General features: G+C 47.4%; 2 protein-coding genes across 6 annotated transcripts in view; one reads left to right on the top strand and one right to left on the bottom strand.

The window, feature by feature from the left end:
• The first annotated feature begins 44 nt into the window (after positions 1–44).
• LOC125950779 (peroxisomal multifunctional enzyme type 2-like) lies at positions 45–4,840 on the top strand. 3 transcript variants are annotated; one of them, XM_049679062.1, is made up of 6 exons: positions 45–198; positions 588–1,251; positions 1,322–1,836; positions 1,914–2,511; positions 3,796–3,981; positions 4,063–4,840. In XM_049679062.1, exons 2-6 carry the CDS (start codon positions 606–608, stop codon positions 4,275–4,277), a joined length of 2,160 nt encoding a protein of 719 aa, XP_049535019.1. In that variant the 5' UTR covers positions 45–198; positions 588–605; the 3' UTR covers positions 4,278–4,840. The 3 variants fall into 3 exon arrangements, with proteins under 3 accessions (XP_049535019.1, XP_049535021.1, XP_049535020.1); XM_049679064.1 differs by lacking the exons at positions 45–198; positions 588–1,251; positions 1,322–1,836; positions 1,914–2,511 and adding an exon at positions 2,582–2,721; XM_049679063.1 differs by lacking the exons at positions 45–198; positions 588–1,251; positions 1,322–1,836; positions 1,914–2,511 and adding an exon at positions 2,859–3,018.
• Positions 4,841–5,011: 171 nt separating this feature from the next.
• LOC125950800 (phospholipid phosphatase 1-like) overlaps positions 5,012–17,148 on the bottom strand; it is a 33,274-nt gene continuing 21,137 nt past the window's right edge. For 2 of the 3 annotated variants that reach the window (XM_049679115.1, XM_049679114.1), the window contains exons 2-6: positions 12,460–12,614; positions 8,608–8,766; positions 8,451–8,521; positions 6,120–6,417; positions 5,012–6,044 (exon numbers count right to left, since the gene is read on the bottom strand). In XM_049679115.1, coding sequence (XP_049535072.1) covers positions 5,859–6,044; positions 6,120–6,417; positions 8,451–8,521; positions 8,608–8,766; positions 12,460–12,614 — 869 coding nt within the window. In that variant the 3' untranslated portion in view covers positions 5,012–5,858. Of the gene's footprint in view, positions 6,045–6,119; positions 6,418–8,450; positions 8,522–8,607; positions 8,767–12,459; positions 12,615–15,287; positions 15,479–17,148 lie in introns of those variants that run through there. The other variant, XM_049679113.1, reaches the window with a different exon arrangement.

The following is a 17,148-nucleotide window of genomic DNA, read 5'->3' as shown; positions in this document are numbered from 1 at the left end:
GCTCGTTGCAGCGCTGCGAGCGGCGCAGTTTGACCCCACCATCGCAGCAACCAAGAAGCAAGTTCCCGCGGCTCGTACAGCTGTTTTTTGTTTTGTGTTCAGCTTCTCGTAAAAAGTTGCTGCCCTCAGTTAAAGTGCCACTTAATTGGGGCCACAGGACAGCCAAAGTGTGCATTTGGAGGACTCTTTTCTGTTCAGGTAACGCTATTAAACTTAAGATGGTTTGGGTTGGTGGGCGCTATCGGGCATCTTGATGGACCCCTGCAATCGTATCTGCATATATACCTGGGAAGGGGCAAGAGGGCCCCCCTCCGGACGGGATGACTTGCTGGAAGTGAACAAACGAATGTTGTTTTGCTACTTTACTAGCGCTCCGTTATCAGACGACCGAGATAAGTCGACGATTTATTTATTGTCTCTGGCTTCATTTTCATTTGAAATATCATCAACCACACCAGCAAGTACCCCCCACCAATCCAGTGAGCGATCGCGCGACCAGTTCCAAAATTAAATTTCCAGAATCGTCTGCCAGGTCAACCGCTCATAGCATATTCTGTTTCAATTCTCTCTTTGCATCGTTCGTGAAGACTACGTAGTGCGTAACCATGGTTGCCCCAACGGATCAACTGCGATATGATGGGCGCGTAGTGGTGGTGACGGGTGCCGGAGCTGGACTGGGTCGTGAATATGCGCTGCTGTTTGCGGCTCGCGGAGCAAAGGTCGTCGTGAACGATCTCGGTGGTAACTTCAACGGTCAAGGCAAGTCGAATGCAGCGGACAAGGTGGTGGAAGAGATCCGGGCAGCCGGTGGTGTGGCCGTCGCCGACTACAACTCAGTGGTCGACGGTGAGAAGATTATCCAGACGGCGCTGGAAAATTTTGGCCGTATCGACGTGCTGGTGAACAATGCCGGTATTCTGCGCGATCGAAGCTTGGCCCGTATCTCGGATGAGGACTGGAACCTGATCCACGATGTGCACCTGAAGGGTAGCTTTCTGACGACCCGAGCGGCATGGCCTGTGATGAAGAAACAAAACTATGGCCGCATCATCATGACGTCCAGCAACTCGGGCGTATACGGGAACTTTGGTCAGGCGAACTACAGCGCGGCTAAGCTTGGGCTAGTGGGGCTGGCCAACACGGTAGCGATCGAAGGAGCGAAGAACAATATCCACTGCAACGTGATTGTACCGACGGCGGCATCACGCATGACGGCGGGCATCCTGCCGGACATCCTATTCAACGAACTGAGTAAGTGACTCTTGGACTCGTGTGGTAGCTTTGTCCTCTTGCTCACGTTTCTTCATTTCTCTTCAAACAGAACCTAAACTGATTGCACCCGTGGTGGCATATCTGTGCCATGAGTCGTGCGATGACAATGGTTCGATCATCGAGAGTGCCGCCGGTTTGGCCACAAAGGTACACTTTGTGCGCGGCCGAGGATGCGTGCTGCGCACCTCGATCGACGACGATGTTTCTCCCGAGTACGTCCGGAAGGTGTGGGATCAGGTGACGGACATGTCCGAGGCGAAACATTTGAATGCGATCGGAGAAGCGAGCCTAAGCCTGGTGGGAGTGCTGGAGAAGCTGCGCGATGGTCAGAACAACGAAAACTCCGTAACCGAGACGTTCCGGTACAACTACAAGGATGTACTGCTGTATGCACTCGGCGTCGGAGCGACGGTAACCGACACGACGAATCTAAAGTTCCTATACGAGAATAACCCAGAGTTTTCGGTGCTACCAACGTTCTTCATTTTACCCGGATTGCTCGCCGTCATGGGCTCCAGCTTGACCGCTAATGCCATCAAACACACGTCGTTCGATCTGACAAACGTAAGCAATCGAACCGAGCCGTTCGCAGGTGCATGGAGCGCAGCTTGCTATACGGCCTGTTCATTTCCTTTTTCCAGATCCTGCACGGTGAACAGTACATCGAGCTGCTGGAACCACCGACGACAGAGGGTGTGCTGACCACGACCTCGAAGGTGCTGGATGTTGTGGACAAAAAGTCGGGCGCACTCGTCATTACGCAATCGGAGTCGTTCGATGAAAACGGTACCCTGGTGGCCCGGAATCAGAGTTCCACCTTCGTCGTCGGTGCTGGAAACTTTAACGGCAAAACCAAGGCAGGACCGGACGTGAAGCCACTAGTGCCCACACCGAAACGTGCACCCGATGCGTCGGTCGAGGTGAAGACGAGCAAGGATCAGGCGGCCATTTATCGGTTGTCCGGTGATCTGAACCCGATGCACATTGATCCGAGTTTCTCGGCCATCGCGGGCTACAAAATTCCCATTCTGCACGGTCTGTGCACGATGGGCGTTTCGGTGAAGGCGGTCATGAAGCAGTACGGCGGTGATGATCCGGCTCTGTTCCGTGCGGCCAAGGTACGCTTCACGAAACCGGTCCTACCGGGCCAGACGTTGCGTATCGACATGTGGAAGGAGGCCAACAATCGTGTGTGCTTCCGCACGGTGGTGGTGGAAACGAATGCCGAAGTACTATCGGGTAAGTACGATCATAATAGGCGAGTGGTGCAATTAGTTGGTGTAGAGGGCCTGCTGTGCGTTGTTCATAGTACGTTGTGTAACATCGTGTTTGAATGGTTTTACGTTGCGTATAGCGACCGCCGTCCAGTGGATCTATTTGAAACTTGATTTCACTCGAGTGTCAGTACGTGGTACTCTACAGTTCAGTGAAGTTGATCGTATTCAGTCGGTTGGTATTGTTTTAGGTTTGTTTGTGGAACATTTAAACAATGATGGGTGTTTAAGAAATATTTAAATTAAGTTTCTTCTACCGTTGCTGCCTGACTACTTGGATCTGGTTTAACGGAACGGCAACGGAAATCGTGATGCAACCAGCGAACTGTCACCGGTTTGACAGCTCGACGCTGGCCTCTCCCACTCCCCACGATTCTCGCAAAGCGGTTGTTTCTGGAAGGATTTTTCCACTTTCGTTCGCTCTTTTTGTGGTAAAGTGAAACCATCCCAGCAAACTCTGTCTATTTGCCGGGTAAGTGAAAACAGCAGACTCGAAACTGGTGTTGGGATCCGTTTTTGGGGCGCCTCTAATAGCGTATTTCGTGTCGGTAAAGTGGCAGGCCGGAGGGCTGCTAGAGACCTTTGCCCGCAAAACCTTTGGATTGTGATAAGTGACCGTGTACGACTACCACCAGTGTGCTAGCCCCGTTTTTCGTTCTTATCGTCACGGAACGCGAGCCAGGATTGTGTATTGGTTCCATTCCCCTCTTTGAAGCCCGGCTGGTCTTACGGGATGACTGGAGCTTTTACACAATCGATAAAGCAATTATTGGATTAAGATATGTGTGACTGCGTGTGTGCTTGATAAACTCTATCCCCCTGGGGAGCAGAGTGGACCATTTCGACCGGCCCGCCGGCCGGCCTGCTTTGGCGTGCGTGATGGAGCGCTTATTCTAAACAGGGTCTTGAACCTTTTGTCGTCACCCTTGCACCCCCCGATGTCGTTCGATCGACGGAATGTGTGCGTGAAAAACGTTGGACACGATGCTTTACTGTGGCCATATGTGGGGCTACGTCACTGATACTGAGGTTCCGGCTCAGTAGATAGGAGCATTATCATTCCTGTAGGCCCAGGAGGTGACACCGTCGATTACCCCTCTCGCTGAACTCGGAGCGCGTGCCGTGTTGAGTCTCGCACCCATTTTCAGTTGTCGTACTGAGCGTGAATCGTGCATACCACCGCCTCCGTCCTACCCTTCCAGCCGGCGCGCTTTCTAATCGCCTTTCCACCGCTCCGTGTCTCCGACAGGTGCCTACGTTGATTTCAAGCAAATCGTCGTCAAACCAAACATGACCGCCGGAAGTGCCCTCCAGAGTGATGCCGTCTTTGCCGGTATCAAGGACCGCGTAGCGGAGAACGAGGCAAAGGCAAAGGCCATCAATGCCGTGTTCCTGTACAAGATCACTTCAGGTGGAAAGGTGGCCAAGGAATGGGGTAAGCGTCAGCGACAGTGTCAGTTAGCTGTACAGCCCATATTAACTTCTTCTTCTTCTTCTCCATCCCCGGCCACAACAGTGCTCGACCTGAAGAATGCCAAAGTGTACGAGGGAGCGGTCCAAGGTGGAAAGGCCGACACGACCATGACGATTGCCGATGGGGACATGGTTGAGCTGGCGCTCGGTAAGCTGCAACCGCAGACGGCTTTCATGAAGGGCAAGCTGAAGATCACCGGTAACATTATGCTGGCCCAGAAGCTCGCACCACTGCTCAAGACGGAGGCGAAACTGTAATCCATCGTTTGGTGGCCATACGTCCGTTCCCTCCCTGGAAACCAAACGTTTGTCCTGAGTTTTAAACCATCACGTACACAACAGCACCAAAAGAACAAGACGAGCAGGAAAAGTTTAGTTTCGAGGTCATTCCTGGTGACACATTACTCCGCATGGGGAAAGGGCACACAAACGATCGGTACGATCGACTATTTGCAGCCGGAAACGGCTCCATTTCCAGTAATTTAGATCAGTTGACAAGGGGACACCAGGTACTCTGGTTTTCACGAAACGAAAAGTGTACCATCGCCACGGATAAGCTACGGTGGGTGTGACTTGGCGTATTTTGTTTTTTTATCACTAGCTAAGCTATCCCATTGTCGATAAAGCTAGCGATTGTGGCGATTGTGAAGTATTTGTTTTGCTACTCTTTTTTTATTATTATTTTCGTTTATCTGGTGTTTCCGTTGATAGAAAAGGGAAGAAGGAAAGACGGTCGGTGTGCGTGTGATACACACGTATTCACTTATCTACGGTGGGGCTATGGGCAATAAAAGGAGAAATAAATGTTTATAAAAAACGAATCCATATTTTGATGTTTGAAGTAGTTCCTTCACTTTTAACAACCCTTGTAGATTCTAGTAGGAGCCGACAAAACACGGAAACATATATGCGTTACACGATGATCCATGATGGTTAAAGTTAAACGGAGCCTGTATACGGATTTGATTTCCAATCCTTCATTCAAAGAAGAGAAAATCGTGGTACATTGCTGTTCATAAGAAGACCAATGAAACAGAAAACTGTCGTCCTCGTTATTTATAAATAATACAATATTTATTTTATCTCTAATATACCCAATCCCATTCTGCCCATACTTGCTTACATTAATACATCTCCTTGTCCTACCTCTTCCTGCAGTATTTTAAATAATGTTCCAAATGTTAATCTTCTTGTTATGACTGTTAACATCGCTCCGTATCACGAGCGGCGTTCGATCGTTCGTTCATAATGTTTGGAGTTTGGCACTTTTGCTTCGACACTTGGACTGGCTAGCGCTAAATAACTAAAATCATTGTACCTCCAATAGTTCAAATACATCTCTAAATCTCATTCCACGCACTCTCTCTCTCCTTCTCTTTCTATCTTATGGATTAATATCACAATTCTGTTCCGCATGTTTCGCCCTCGGAACGCTTGGTACTTGCTATCATGCTACAGTGTTGCCTGTGGTAAAGGGGTGGCCATAGCTAGTGTTCTCTACGAGCCAGTAAACTACAGTCACGTCGGCACGCTTTGCTGCCCTGCGTACTGTCGTCTACCTTGGGTTTTGTGGTTGATTGCTGTACCGGGGGATACCAATGGGCTCCCCGTTGAACCATCGGTTCTGGGAGCTCGATGAATTGGAAAATAAAATAAACTTGTCGTAACTTAAAACATCGCTACAATACATAACACGGAATACTGTTTCTGTGGAATATGGGGTTCTGCCTTTACCGATCCGAAACCAAATCTGCCGACGAGACCGCACCACCACCACCACCAACACCAGCCTCCCCGCCGTTGCCGCTGCCCGGATGATCGTCATTGCGGTGACACTCGTCAGGCGAGGATCACGTGGTTCAGCGTGATGTTTTCCTCCTTGTGTAACGGTGTACCGACACTGACGCCACCGACGGTGGCCGTTGCGTTGCTGTTGTTGATTAGCTTATGGTCGTGGTCCTTGTACACGGAGGAGGATTTTCGCTTTCGCCGGGTGGCATCAAAATTACGGCAGGCGAAGAGACACTGAAAGAAAACGCATGATTAGTGGCTTGAACGTGGGCACGCGTTTGCAGCGTTATTCCATCGAGGTGCACTTACCGTCATGATGGCGGCCAAGCAGCCGGCAATCGATCCAGCCAGCACGTCCCACCAGTGATGCCGGTTATCGGTGATCCTTGATAGGGAGCAGAAGACGGCCCAGCACATAAGAATCATCTGGCACAGGGGAATCGTGAGTACCGTGCGCAGCCGTGGAACGCGCCGTTGCAAGTACCAAATGAGAAACAGAGCTTCGTACATACTCATGGCCGAGTGGCCCGAGGGAAAGCTCTTGCTGGCATCCCGTATGAAGTATAAGCTTTCCTCCTCATTCAGACAGGTGTACGACGTGATGTAGCTGTTGGATGAGCAGAGCAGAGAATCCGGTACATCAATTAGCAATTGCGATTGTCTCTTCTGATTTACGATTCATCCGGGTCATGCTCGCTTAGAACTGCCACCTTTATCGTAATCGTTAATAGCATCAAGACAGAGACTGAAGCTTGAGACAAAGCAACGATTAATGGATGCTATTTTTATTCTTTAGTGATCAAAGACATCATTTAAGTCGCGTAGAAGTAAGAGTTTTGAACAGAGTATAAAACTTAAAGTGTAACGTAGAATAGCTATACACTACGTCCATTGCAAGAGATGCAAAAGGACGATCAATCGCGCACATAATAACACGTGTTCAACTTTATGATCATCAAGTGGCATAGTTGGAATAAGAATTCTTTCTCGTGCATTCCTCATTGCTGCTGACGCAGGGCCCATTGTCCCATGATTTACAGCTTAATAGTGCACGTCTTCCTACTAGAATGACATTGCAGAATACTCAATTTATCGTTCAAGTTATGCAGGATTGGACAATCCGGTTTGCAATTGGTACCAATGGTACTGATAACATGATTAATATTGAGATATCTAACAGAACAGCTCTTGATTATACAATACAAATAACACTTTACTACTACCCGATCAAGCCCGCGATATGGCAAAGGATAATGAAGTAAATGTCTCACCCCGTTTTTTTGCTATCTGTTTGTAATAAAAATACGGCTCGCCCATTCTTAGATATGTAAAAAACCCTTTCCTGTTGCTTTATCTTTTGTCAATCGTTGCAATTGTAGCAGACAACATTCTTGTTAAACAAAAAAACAGAAACCATCATAATCATAAAACAGAATCGACATTAACACCTGTTGCACAAGGACCAATTGTTGCACTATCTCTATAAAATTAATTACAGGCCTCTGTACCTCATGTTATTTATTCTTCTCAATTCCGTAGTCAAATATTTTTATTTGAGCAACCTTCCAAAGGTGGTTTGCTCGAGCAACTTCACACCGGCATGTCAGCGTCTGAATGTAATCATGTCTCCCCAGTTTAAAGTTGTTTTTTTTACCAAACTGCCAATACAGCGGCAAACATATAAACCTTCTGCTTCGAATCGTACAAGGAATTTTACAGGGGAGCATAGTAGCGCCAATGTACGGGCGTTGCAGACACCACCGGTACGCAATCATCCAACTCCACCGAGGAGACAAACAAACGCGAACGATCGAGTGTGCTTAGAACACTATGCTAACATTTGCCATTTTTCGTTTTTTTTTGCCGTCGCGAGTCAAGTGCCTTTGTGCTTTTCAATGTCAATTCCTCGTGAGGACGGTTGCAATGGATCGTATTAGTACAATGGATAGAAGCTTCGCGAGATGGCATGACATGATCATATCATGTACCTGCGCGGATGTTCAATTATCGTAAATAATGGGCACATGATGTCATATACTGTAGGAAACGTGCAGCATGCGAAGGGGGTGATCCTATCCACTAGGATCGTGGCAATTGATGCAGTTGAACGTATGTTTGTTAGAAAAGGATCTTGAAGTTTGATACTAAGTTGTCAGTGAATTGCATAAATATATTAACAACACAATTGTTAATACACCATTTGACCAAACATTTGCTCCTCATCTAGGTCAGTGGAATGCTTTGCATGACCTGCATGTCCCGAAACCCCACGGGCTGTGGCAGACGTTTGGCCGGAGTACATGCGAGTACATTTGTGCTTATTGCACAACACTCATTGACCGAACTCGTGCCGGTGCCGCCTCATGAAAAGCATATTTGCTTCAAGCTTAACACATTCGTCAACTGTCCGACTGATCATCGTCGTTCCAGTTGACATGATCAAACAACAATGGTATGATGGCTTCGTTCGTTGTTCCATACGATGATGCGTGCGATGGATTGATTAGGTGAAGAAGGAGGGGTCGGAGGAGGACAAACAATATTTACAGACGCTCCGACCATACGGTAGAGTGACACGATCGGAAGCTGCAAACATCGGTCTACAATTAGCCCGCTTGTTCGGTCGCGGTTTGTACTTACGCGTCGCCCTCGCAGACTACATCCGGCTTGCAGGTGTGCAAAAAATGTGGCCGCAGCTCTCCAAGAAAAATCTGAAAACAGTTATTAACCATATCAGTAGGATTATCCGCATGCTATGTTGCTGTCGCAGAAGGCCAGTTACCGTCGCGCCCCTTACCTTGATCGTACCGATGATGACTAGCATAGTGACGAGCCCGCGGCCATACTTTGTCGACCAGTACCAGGCCTCGCGCCACGAACCACGGCACCGGGACTCCGAATCGGCTTTGGTACAGTTGATCGATGGTGTGTAGAGCAACGCTTCCGTCAGCCATATCTAGTGTGATTGAAAAATGATTGGAAAAGAGAGGGAGCGACGAAAGAAAAATGAAAATCTTTTACTGGACAAATATATCACTGATAAGAAGCGGACGCCCAGCCCGGGGTTTGGCCCACTGCAATCTAGGTTGTTGAGCTAACGGTGCGTGCGCATGCGCAGGTAACCTGTGTGCCTGTGTAACGTCGGCAAGATTAATGAACTCTTGATAGGAGACTAGGAAGCGACACCATTATGGTATGGAGCCCTTGGGGTTGGCACGCTATAAATGCGCCCTGCGGTCCCTCGCTTTAGTATCTTTGGAAGAGAAGGAGTTTTTTTTTGCAACAAGTTGTGGCCCGTGGAGTGGTCTAACATAGATCAGTTCTGGGATTCCTGTGCCTCGCGTAGGTCAACACGTTATCGTGGCCCTTATCGGGTCTCGAACCGGAGGGTCTTGAGAAGTGTCGCCAGAAGGTAAATGATGAGCAGCACCCTCGATGCCACGCAGTTTAAGTGCATTCATATTTACACTCGCATTACACTTGGCGCCAAATGACCGAGGGAACAGGGGAATAGCAACGGTTCCACTTTAATGACCGCAATGATTTAGAAAAGAGTCTATTAGCAACAATCCCGGAGTGGAAAGAAGTGAAGCAATAAATAAACCTGACCGTTCGGGATTCCCAACTAATGGAGACGATCGCTCTGGTTTTTAACGTTAGTTGTTTCGCAGTCGTTCTTTAATAGCTTTTCATAACAAACTGTTTAGCTGCAGTTTAATTAGAATTGTTTGAATCTACTTATCGCATACTACGTTGTTGGTGGGTAACGTGGTGAGTAAGTAACCTGCAATATCCTGTTGTTGAATAATCCTAAACATCTATCGTACCAACAATGTTAGATAGCGTCTAGAATAATTTAACGTATTCGAGATTCTTCTTAAAGTCTACAATTCTTTAAATAAATAAATAGAAAACGAAAAGTGTAACTTTAATTGTGGTATGTTTTTGATGCCCTATTTCTATGTTCCTATTTTACCATTTCCCCCCCAACGAACAATGAACAACAGCATCCCAAATCGAGTCTTTACCTATCACGAAACTGCTCTACTGATAAGAACGGATGAACCATACTGTCATTAATTTAGAATTGCATGTGTAGCTCATCGCAATCGCAATAAACATGGGCAGGATCATTCAGGGTGTCTCAAGAAACAAATTGGCAACGTTTGATAACCAGCATGGAAATCAAAGCATGGAGTTGGAAGACCAACTGAACGTCATTCACAGTAAATGATCATTTTACAGCCCTCTTCTGAGCATTCAGCATCATCGTCTAGTAAATAGTTTATGGCCCTAAATTACGATAACGTCGTAGCTTAGCACGACGAGGATACTTTATTGATAACGGAGCACAAGTTTGTCATAATTTTTGTCCATAAATTTTGGGCTCAGTCCGACTTAATCTACCGCTAAATGGTTGAATTTGATATGCAAACACCTCTCTTAGCAGTTTGTTCATGCTGAAGCTATTAATTTAAATCTAAACCGATCCGATGAATGCCAGATTGCGTTCGCAGTGCGTGAGCTTTGCATAATCACCGAACATAATTTTGGGCTGGGTTTTGCTCGGAGTTGTTGCCATGTTTGGCTAATGGTTGTTCTACTTGAGGATGCGACACTGTTGATCCTCAACCGATCATGTTGAGCAAATTTGTGGTGCCCAATAAGAAAAGAACAATCGTTTGGGTGTTCGAAAGCGGCCTTTGAACCGAACGGAAAGTAATCCTATTAATGCATGGCATCTTTTGCGAGTTATTTCTATCCCAGCCGACAATCGCACTCTCTATCGGCCTCCCGGCCAAGGCTTGATAAGGAATTTACATTCGATTTAATGCTGCTAATTTGGCAAACATGGAACACCGATCGAAATCAAGCTAAACGATCACGATCACGACAGACCCCAAAATCGAACGAACTTTAAACACGAATTGATAGCCCTTCCGCGTTCTGTCGGTCTCGCGAAAGAGGGTCCGTTGTTGGACGCCGACCGGCTGGTATTGTGAGAGGTGCCACCGTGCTTTGAATTTAATGAACCCATCATCAAGCGCCATTGAATGTCGCGCCAGACGGCAGATCTCGGCTCCATCGGCTTCGCATTTTAATGATCTTATTAATCCGGCAGCTTAGTGTCTTAATCCCCTGCCGTTCGTTCTAGGCGTTAAAAATGGTTTTGGAAGATAAAACTTCAAAACTGCGGCGGAAAACGGCGTTTATTGGAGAAGCCGGGGGGCTCTGGCATATCTGGACGTTCCCATCTCGGGCCTAATTTCTGTCGACAGTCGAAGATCAATTTCCTGTTTTTTTCCAAAACGCAACCCCCACCCCCTGATGAATACCACCGCCCCGCTAGACCGGGGGAGACCACATACGTCGCGCGCGCCGCGTGTCTCTTTTGCTCAACAGCGCCTCGTATGAGATTACAAATCAAGCTTGATTTATCGACTATCCGGTGCGAATGTTTAGCGTTAGTCAGCAATCGAGAACGTGTTTCGACAAATTTTTAGTGTTTCTCTTCGCGGCCAGCGCGATCTGCGCACGCACCTACACGATCCTGGTGGGGTATGCTAATATGGCCAAAAGCGAGGGCATCGGAGACATAAATATCGGGCTCGTGTTTAAATCAAGGCGCGCCAATTTCGGACTCATGTCGTCTTGTCATGCGTTGCCTGGCTGGCTGATGGTCGGTGGCGGTGGACTATTGTCGCTTGCGCCCTGTGGAGATGGCAGCAACGGGAGCGGGAATCTGTTGTTGCTGCCACTCTGATGCTGCTGCTGCTGCTGCTGCTGCTGCTCAGCTCATTTCCATCTCGAAACCACCCCCTGCAGTGACACTGAATGGCATTGGGGCTAGTTTCCTGGTACGCGTGGTATGGCTGAGTCTTCTGGTGCGTAGAAATCCCAGCGAGCCCAAGGAGGAGGGCATGGGCACAGAAATAATTCATAAATTCATATTTTGCCTTTGACCGAAGCGACGCGATGATGCAAAGCCAATGCTGCCTCTTATTTATGCAGATAGATTCTGTTTATTGGGGATTAATAACGTTTAGCTTGCAACATAAATTTGACATCTAGTCGCGCTCAAACCGATGGTGCCATTAACATTCTAGCGTTAAGCGGTTAGTAGTGTTCAGGTATTAGAGAAGTTGTTTTCCAGCTCGCAAACTTGTCTAGGAGTGTGCGAGAACGACTCAAGATTCCTTGCGCTTGATCGCTTGGAGATCTACTAGAGAAAGGATCAATTTTTTTGCGTTCTCCTAATTACGATACCACCACGCAGCAGCCGCAGGCCATGTGGCCTTTTGCGATTCAGGTTCACGGTCTCGTAGCTATTAGACCACTCTGTGTCAATACGAGACTTGTGTCACTTTGGTCCGAATTAGTTCTCATTATCTTGATCGTGCACTGTTTTGTCATGGCACGAAGTGGTGGAGTAGCGTGCTAATGGATTATAATGGTCTTCTGGTAACCTTCCGTTCGCTCCATTTGAAATGTACGTTCTTAAGACGCACGAAAACATTCACTTGGTCACATTTGCTAGGCCTACTCCAAATGCTTACTCTATTTCAATCATTTCGAAACAAACAATGGGCCCAAACTTGAAGAGAGTTTCAATCATCATTTCGATCCCTCCAAAAAAGAAAACACTTACCAAAGCAATCGGAACGAGCCCACTGAGCAGTATGGTGACGGTCGATATGGTATCGCCCTTGTACTCATGCCGGATCGATTGATCGTTGCAGTAGTAGCCACGTTTTACCACTTGCGGCAGCAATCCGAGCTCGGTGAGGATTAGGAAACAGGCAACTGGAAAAGAGATTGAAAGAAGAAAAAGAATAGTTTAGTATTTCGTCCCGTGATTGCCGCGGATCATTATCAAGTCCCGAACAACTCCCAAAACATCGAACACACATTTGCGTCGTTTCCCAGACCCTTAGACCACGATCTCAGCATCATGCGAATCAAGAGCATTGAGCCTATTTCTCAAATGTGTTTGTTTATACAGCCAATTCTCGCGGAACTAATGTCGACATCCAACTCAGGCCATCAGGACCAGATGGCTAGGGGTACACAATTACACAGAAGTTTGTCGTTCGTTTGTGTCCCTCGTCAGTCGGTAGCAACAGCAGCTGGTGGCGGGATGGTTGATGATTTACACTTGTTCTACGCCACTAGGAAGCGGGCCCTAGGAACGCATGGAATGGCTTTTTCATTCCATGATTTGTCGCACACATTAATCGATTGTGACCAAACACACTAGTGGCAGGGCCGGCAGGCAAGTCCAGTTTTAGTTTGATTGTGTCGGCGAATAGCATGGCTATGCTTCACACAGGGCAATAGTATGCGTCAGTCGATGTACAGAAACATCAAATACGCAATAATGAGATAACGAATCGAACACCGTCCTGTGCGACAAACGGTGTCCAGTAGACATTAAATCCAGGAACTTAATCGGGACGTCGATAAAGCGGGTTGATTATTTGAAACTTCGACACGAACTCATCGAACGAAAATAAAAAGAGGCATTTAAATCAGGGGCAGCTATTCGATGATTCGTCGGTCTATTTGGCGCCAAATAGCCCTGTTTGGTGGTTAATGGGGGTCCACCAACCCAACCGACCCAACAGGAAGGGGATACTCTAAAATTATCCAGCACTTAAACCCAAAAATATTCCGAAATGGTATCCATTTATCACTCCTTCGAGCGAAAACGTGGTGTGGTTTACAGATTTAATGACCATCGAACGGATTTCCTTTCCTATCTCTTCCGAACTGACGCAAAGAAAACCATTTCGCCACTCGAATAACCAATGGTTTCTTCCTCGGTACCTGCCATTTTCGTGCAAGAATCCATTAATTACCATCGATGGTAGTCTGCTGTTCGAAAACCAACCAACCCCGGGCTGTTAAATGATTCATTGCACAGTCTCGGTGACAGGACCCAACAAAAATCCCGTAGCCCTCTGTAAGCCGTTGACCTCGAACCGTGACTCGGAAGTGACCGATGTGGACCAATGCTAGACCCCAATGCCGCTTATCATCGCTGTGCCCGGGGAGATGAGAGTTTGTCAATAATGTCGAGTTCGTTAAAAATACATTTCGGGTCATGACGACAGCTCATCATTTGTTCTTTCTTAAGCCGTACCGTGTTCGAGATGGATTTGTATGCAGCTGACAGAAAGGCTCTCGCGGCCACCATTATACCGATAATGGGCAAAAGGTTCTGCTTGATAAGGAAACGGTGGCGTCTTTTACCAGCCTTCCCCGTGCTGGTGCTGTACTGTAGTGGTTCGATTCTGATTCCATCGGAGGAAGTACTCGATGCACGGGAACATTAACGACTTTTTGACCGGGGCTGTTGGTGAACAGCAAAATTAAGTGTTTCCGTCCGTCTTCCGTCGTACTGGGAAGAACGCGGTTGTTACGTGGTTTGTCGCCATAAATCATATCGCGCACTCAAAGGCGACGACACACGCGCGTTGGTTTGGCGAAATGTTTCTTTTGTTTAAATGCATGCCGCATTACCCTTAACTTTATAGCTTCCGAGCACAAGGGCCCAAAATGAGTCACAAACACAAAGTGCACTCTCGGCGGTGCTCGCGTGACATTGGCGTGGGGAGTTAAAAGAGAAAAGTGTCCACCCCTGGTGCCCTCGAAGGTAAGACGGCGACTGATGACTATACGTGACCTAGGTGGGAGGGGAGGGGACTGGAGCAGTCGAGCTAGTAGGATGCAGAAACAACGTACCAAACGTCCGAAACACAAACTGCTGTTTGCTGGGGCTTCAGGTTTCACTCGTTGGTGCATCATTGTCGCTGGCGCGTAACATACCCGCGGCACGGACACCCGGCCAGTCTGCACACGGCGCTGCAACGGCCGCTGGTGACATTGAAATGCGCGTTACGCGAGCTCGGCATTATCGCCACGATTTCGTAATAGGTGGCGAGCGAGGTGAGCGAAAGTGTTCTGGCCATGGTGGGTCGCGGTTACCATTGGAGCTTTGGAAGTTTCCGTTTTGCTGGCCAACGCCAAGCAAGGTTGTTGCGTTTGACAGCGTGGTGGGTTAAGGCTAAACATGTTACGGTAAGTCTCACCGACCTCACGGTTACTTTGGTTGTTTGCTTCATGCAAGCAAACAATTCTACGTACATTAGTTTTGATCAATTATTAATCTACAATCGCCTCGACATCATCCACATGCACAAATGCAGAACAAATGTTTGTGTTTGTGTAAAGAAAAAAGTAATATTCGAATATTTGTATACCTGCAAATCATCAATCATAGTGTTAGAATATTTCGTTTTTCAATTCCCTCCCTTGCTTCACACTCGCTAGATATTCTAGTCAACCAGCTGATTAACCGTTACGTGCGAGGTTCCGTTAACTAATCGCATAGTCTTCCAGCATTTGTTTTATAGCCCACACCGAGCATAAATTGACGAAACTAATTCACAAGTAACGAGTCGGCTTGCAACTTACTTGCATGTTTCCGATAAATTAGTTTATTGTTGTACTTAGCACCTTTCGTTCCCGGGTTCGTGTGTGTAGTTCGCAGATGCATGTTGATTGCTTTAAATTCATTTTCACATCCTGTGCTGTTTTCGGACCACTTCGCTGATCGTTTGATCATTAGGCTCATCGTTTCTCGACTCGATCCATCGTCATAATAAGCTTTGCTGACTTCAGCAAATTTTGAAGATAGATTTGAGTGATCATTAACAGAAATCATAGGTCGAAACTAATGTAAAAAAAATAAATTTATTAAATGCACACATATTGTACACCTTGTGCAACCGATTTAATAACAATTCCAATAGGTTTTCCCATTTTGAAGCGCACACTCTTAACTATTTTGTTGCGGAAGATGGAGGTTTAGAACTTGTTTTTCCCACAACTCGACCCTCCGGCGGTACAGTTAAATCCTTCTTTTCCGGATCTAACAAACCCGAATTCATGTCGAGTGGCGAGTCGAGTCGAGTAGCGCGACAACTTCAAACCCCAATCCTTTCGCCACAGATGGCTGCCATCATATTGGCAAAAAAAAAAATCCAAACCGGAACTCAGCAGCTGTATCGCTTTGTTCCGGTTTGTAGCAGTTAAATCATGTCTGTGCACCGTTCTCTCCATTGCAATCTTGCGCATCAGCTGTGGCAGCTTGCGCCGTTCTCCTAAACGGGCGTCACGTCGTGACTCACGAAACAATAGCACCCTGGACCGGTTTTTGGGGTGCGAAATGGTTTAATGAAACGAGAGGAAGAACCGAGGCGCATAAATTCCTCCAAACACGTCATGCGTTCGCTCCCTAGTTGGTTGGTGCCGCGTCGAAAATCAGTCAAATACAAAAGAATACCGATTGCCGAACTCGCTTGTACCGCCATCACCCTTCTCCCGATGGATGCTGCGTCGATACCGACGAAATTTCGAAATTAAAACCAGATGCTCGTCGCTTTTGACATTTCAGCGCGATTATGTGGTGTTTAGCGGTGAGTGATTTATGGATCTGCGAACGCTCCTGCCAGCGGCAGAATTGGCTTCCCAAAACGATGTCTGGCGACACCTCGGTCTAGGAGTGGGCATGAGACGTGCACAATGCTTTTAGCGACAGTCCAGCCCGCTTTGATCGATGAAGCGCCGATGTGGTTAGCATTATTAAAATTTAAGAATTTTCCTCGACCAACATGGCCACCATTAACACCATCGAAACGGGGGCCGGAGGTCTATCGTCAACGTGGACCAGCATTAATCTGCTGCCCGGTGACACTGTTATGGCATCCGCTTGGCTCCTCGTTTCACACTAACTTCTAGCCGATAAATTACGCCAACTAGATGTGTTAGCAGATTTATGATTGCTTCTGCTATTCCGCGCCAGGATTTGCTTTGTTTCGGCTTCACTCAGAGGCATCCAAACCGTAAACATGGTTTTTAATAATAATCCTCCGCCGACCGAACCCTTACTCCTTCTTATTTGACGCAATGCGACAGGAGAACACACACGAAGATGAACTGGTTGTGTCCCCTCTCGTCAATGGCCATCGCTCGCATGCATATGCGGCAGCCCCGGGGTAACCTATTATATGCTCTCTGATGATTCGCTAGCCAAGGTGGTCTCGTCAAACCGGCCGGCGGTCATATTTGCAGATATTTACGACCTCATCACCTCCGGCGATGATCACTCTTTAGCTCGCCATCGCCTCCGAGGTTCCGGGGGGCCACTAAGCGTTAAAAGCGATTGATAAAATAAAAAGAATCTCCGGTGAACGTTTTATCGTGTTGAATCATTTTTGGGATTTCATTAAGATATCTCGTGGAGACATGGAAAGATTCGTGTCACCCGGGAACT

Source organism: Anopheles darlingi, chromosome 2 (genome assembly GCF_943734745.1).
Source record: "Anopheles darlingi chromosome 2, idAnoDarlMG_H_01, whole genome shotgun sequence".
NCBI classification, from domain to species: domain Eukaryota; kingdom Metazoa; phylum Arthropoda; class Insecta; order Diptera; family Culicidae; genus Anopheles; species Anopheles darlingi.
This window is presented reverse-complemented; position numbering and strand designations above follow the sequence as displayed.

Bases quoted from the DNA above. Each gene is read 5' to 3' on its own strand.
- LOC125950779 (XM_049679062.1), top strand. From the start codon at position 606: ATGGTTGCCCCAACGGATCAACTGCGATATGATGGGCGCGTAGTGGTG. The intron at 2,512-3,795 runs GTAAGTACGATC...TGTCTCCGACAG, and splicing joins GAATGCCGAAGTACTATCGG to GTGCCTACGTTGATTTCAAG. The intron at 3,982-4,062 runs GTAAGCGTCAGC...CGGCCACAACAG, and splicing joins AAAGGTGGCCAAGGAATGGG to TGCTCGACCTGAAGAATGCC.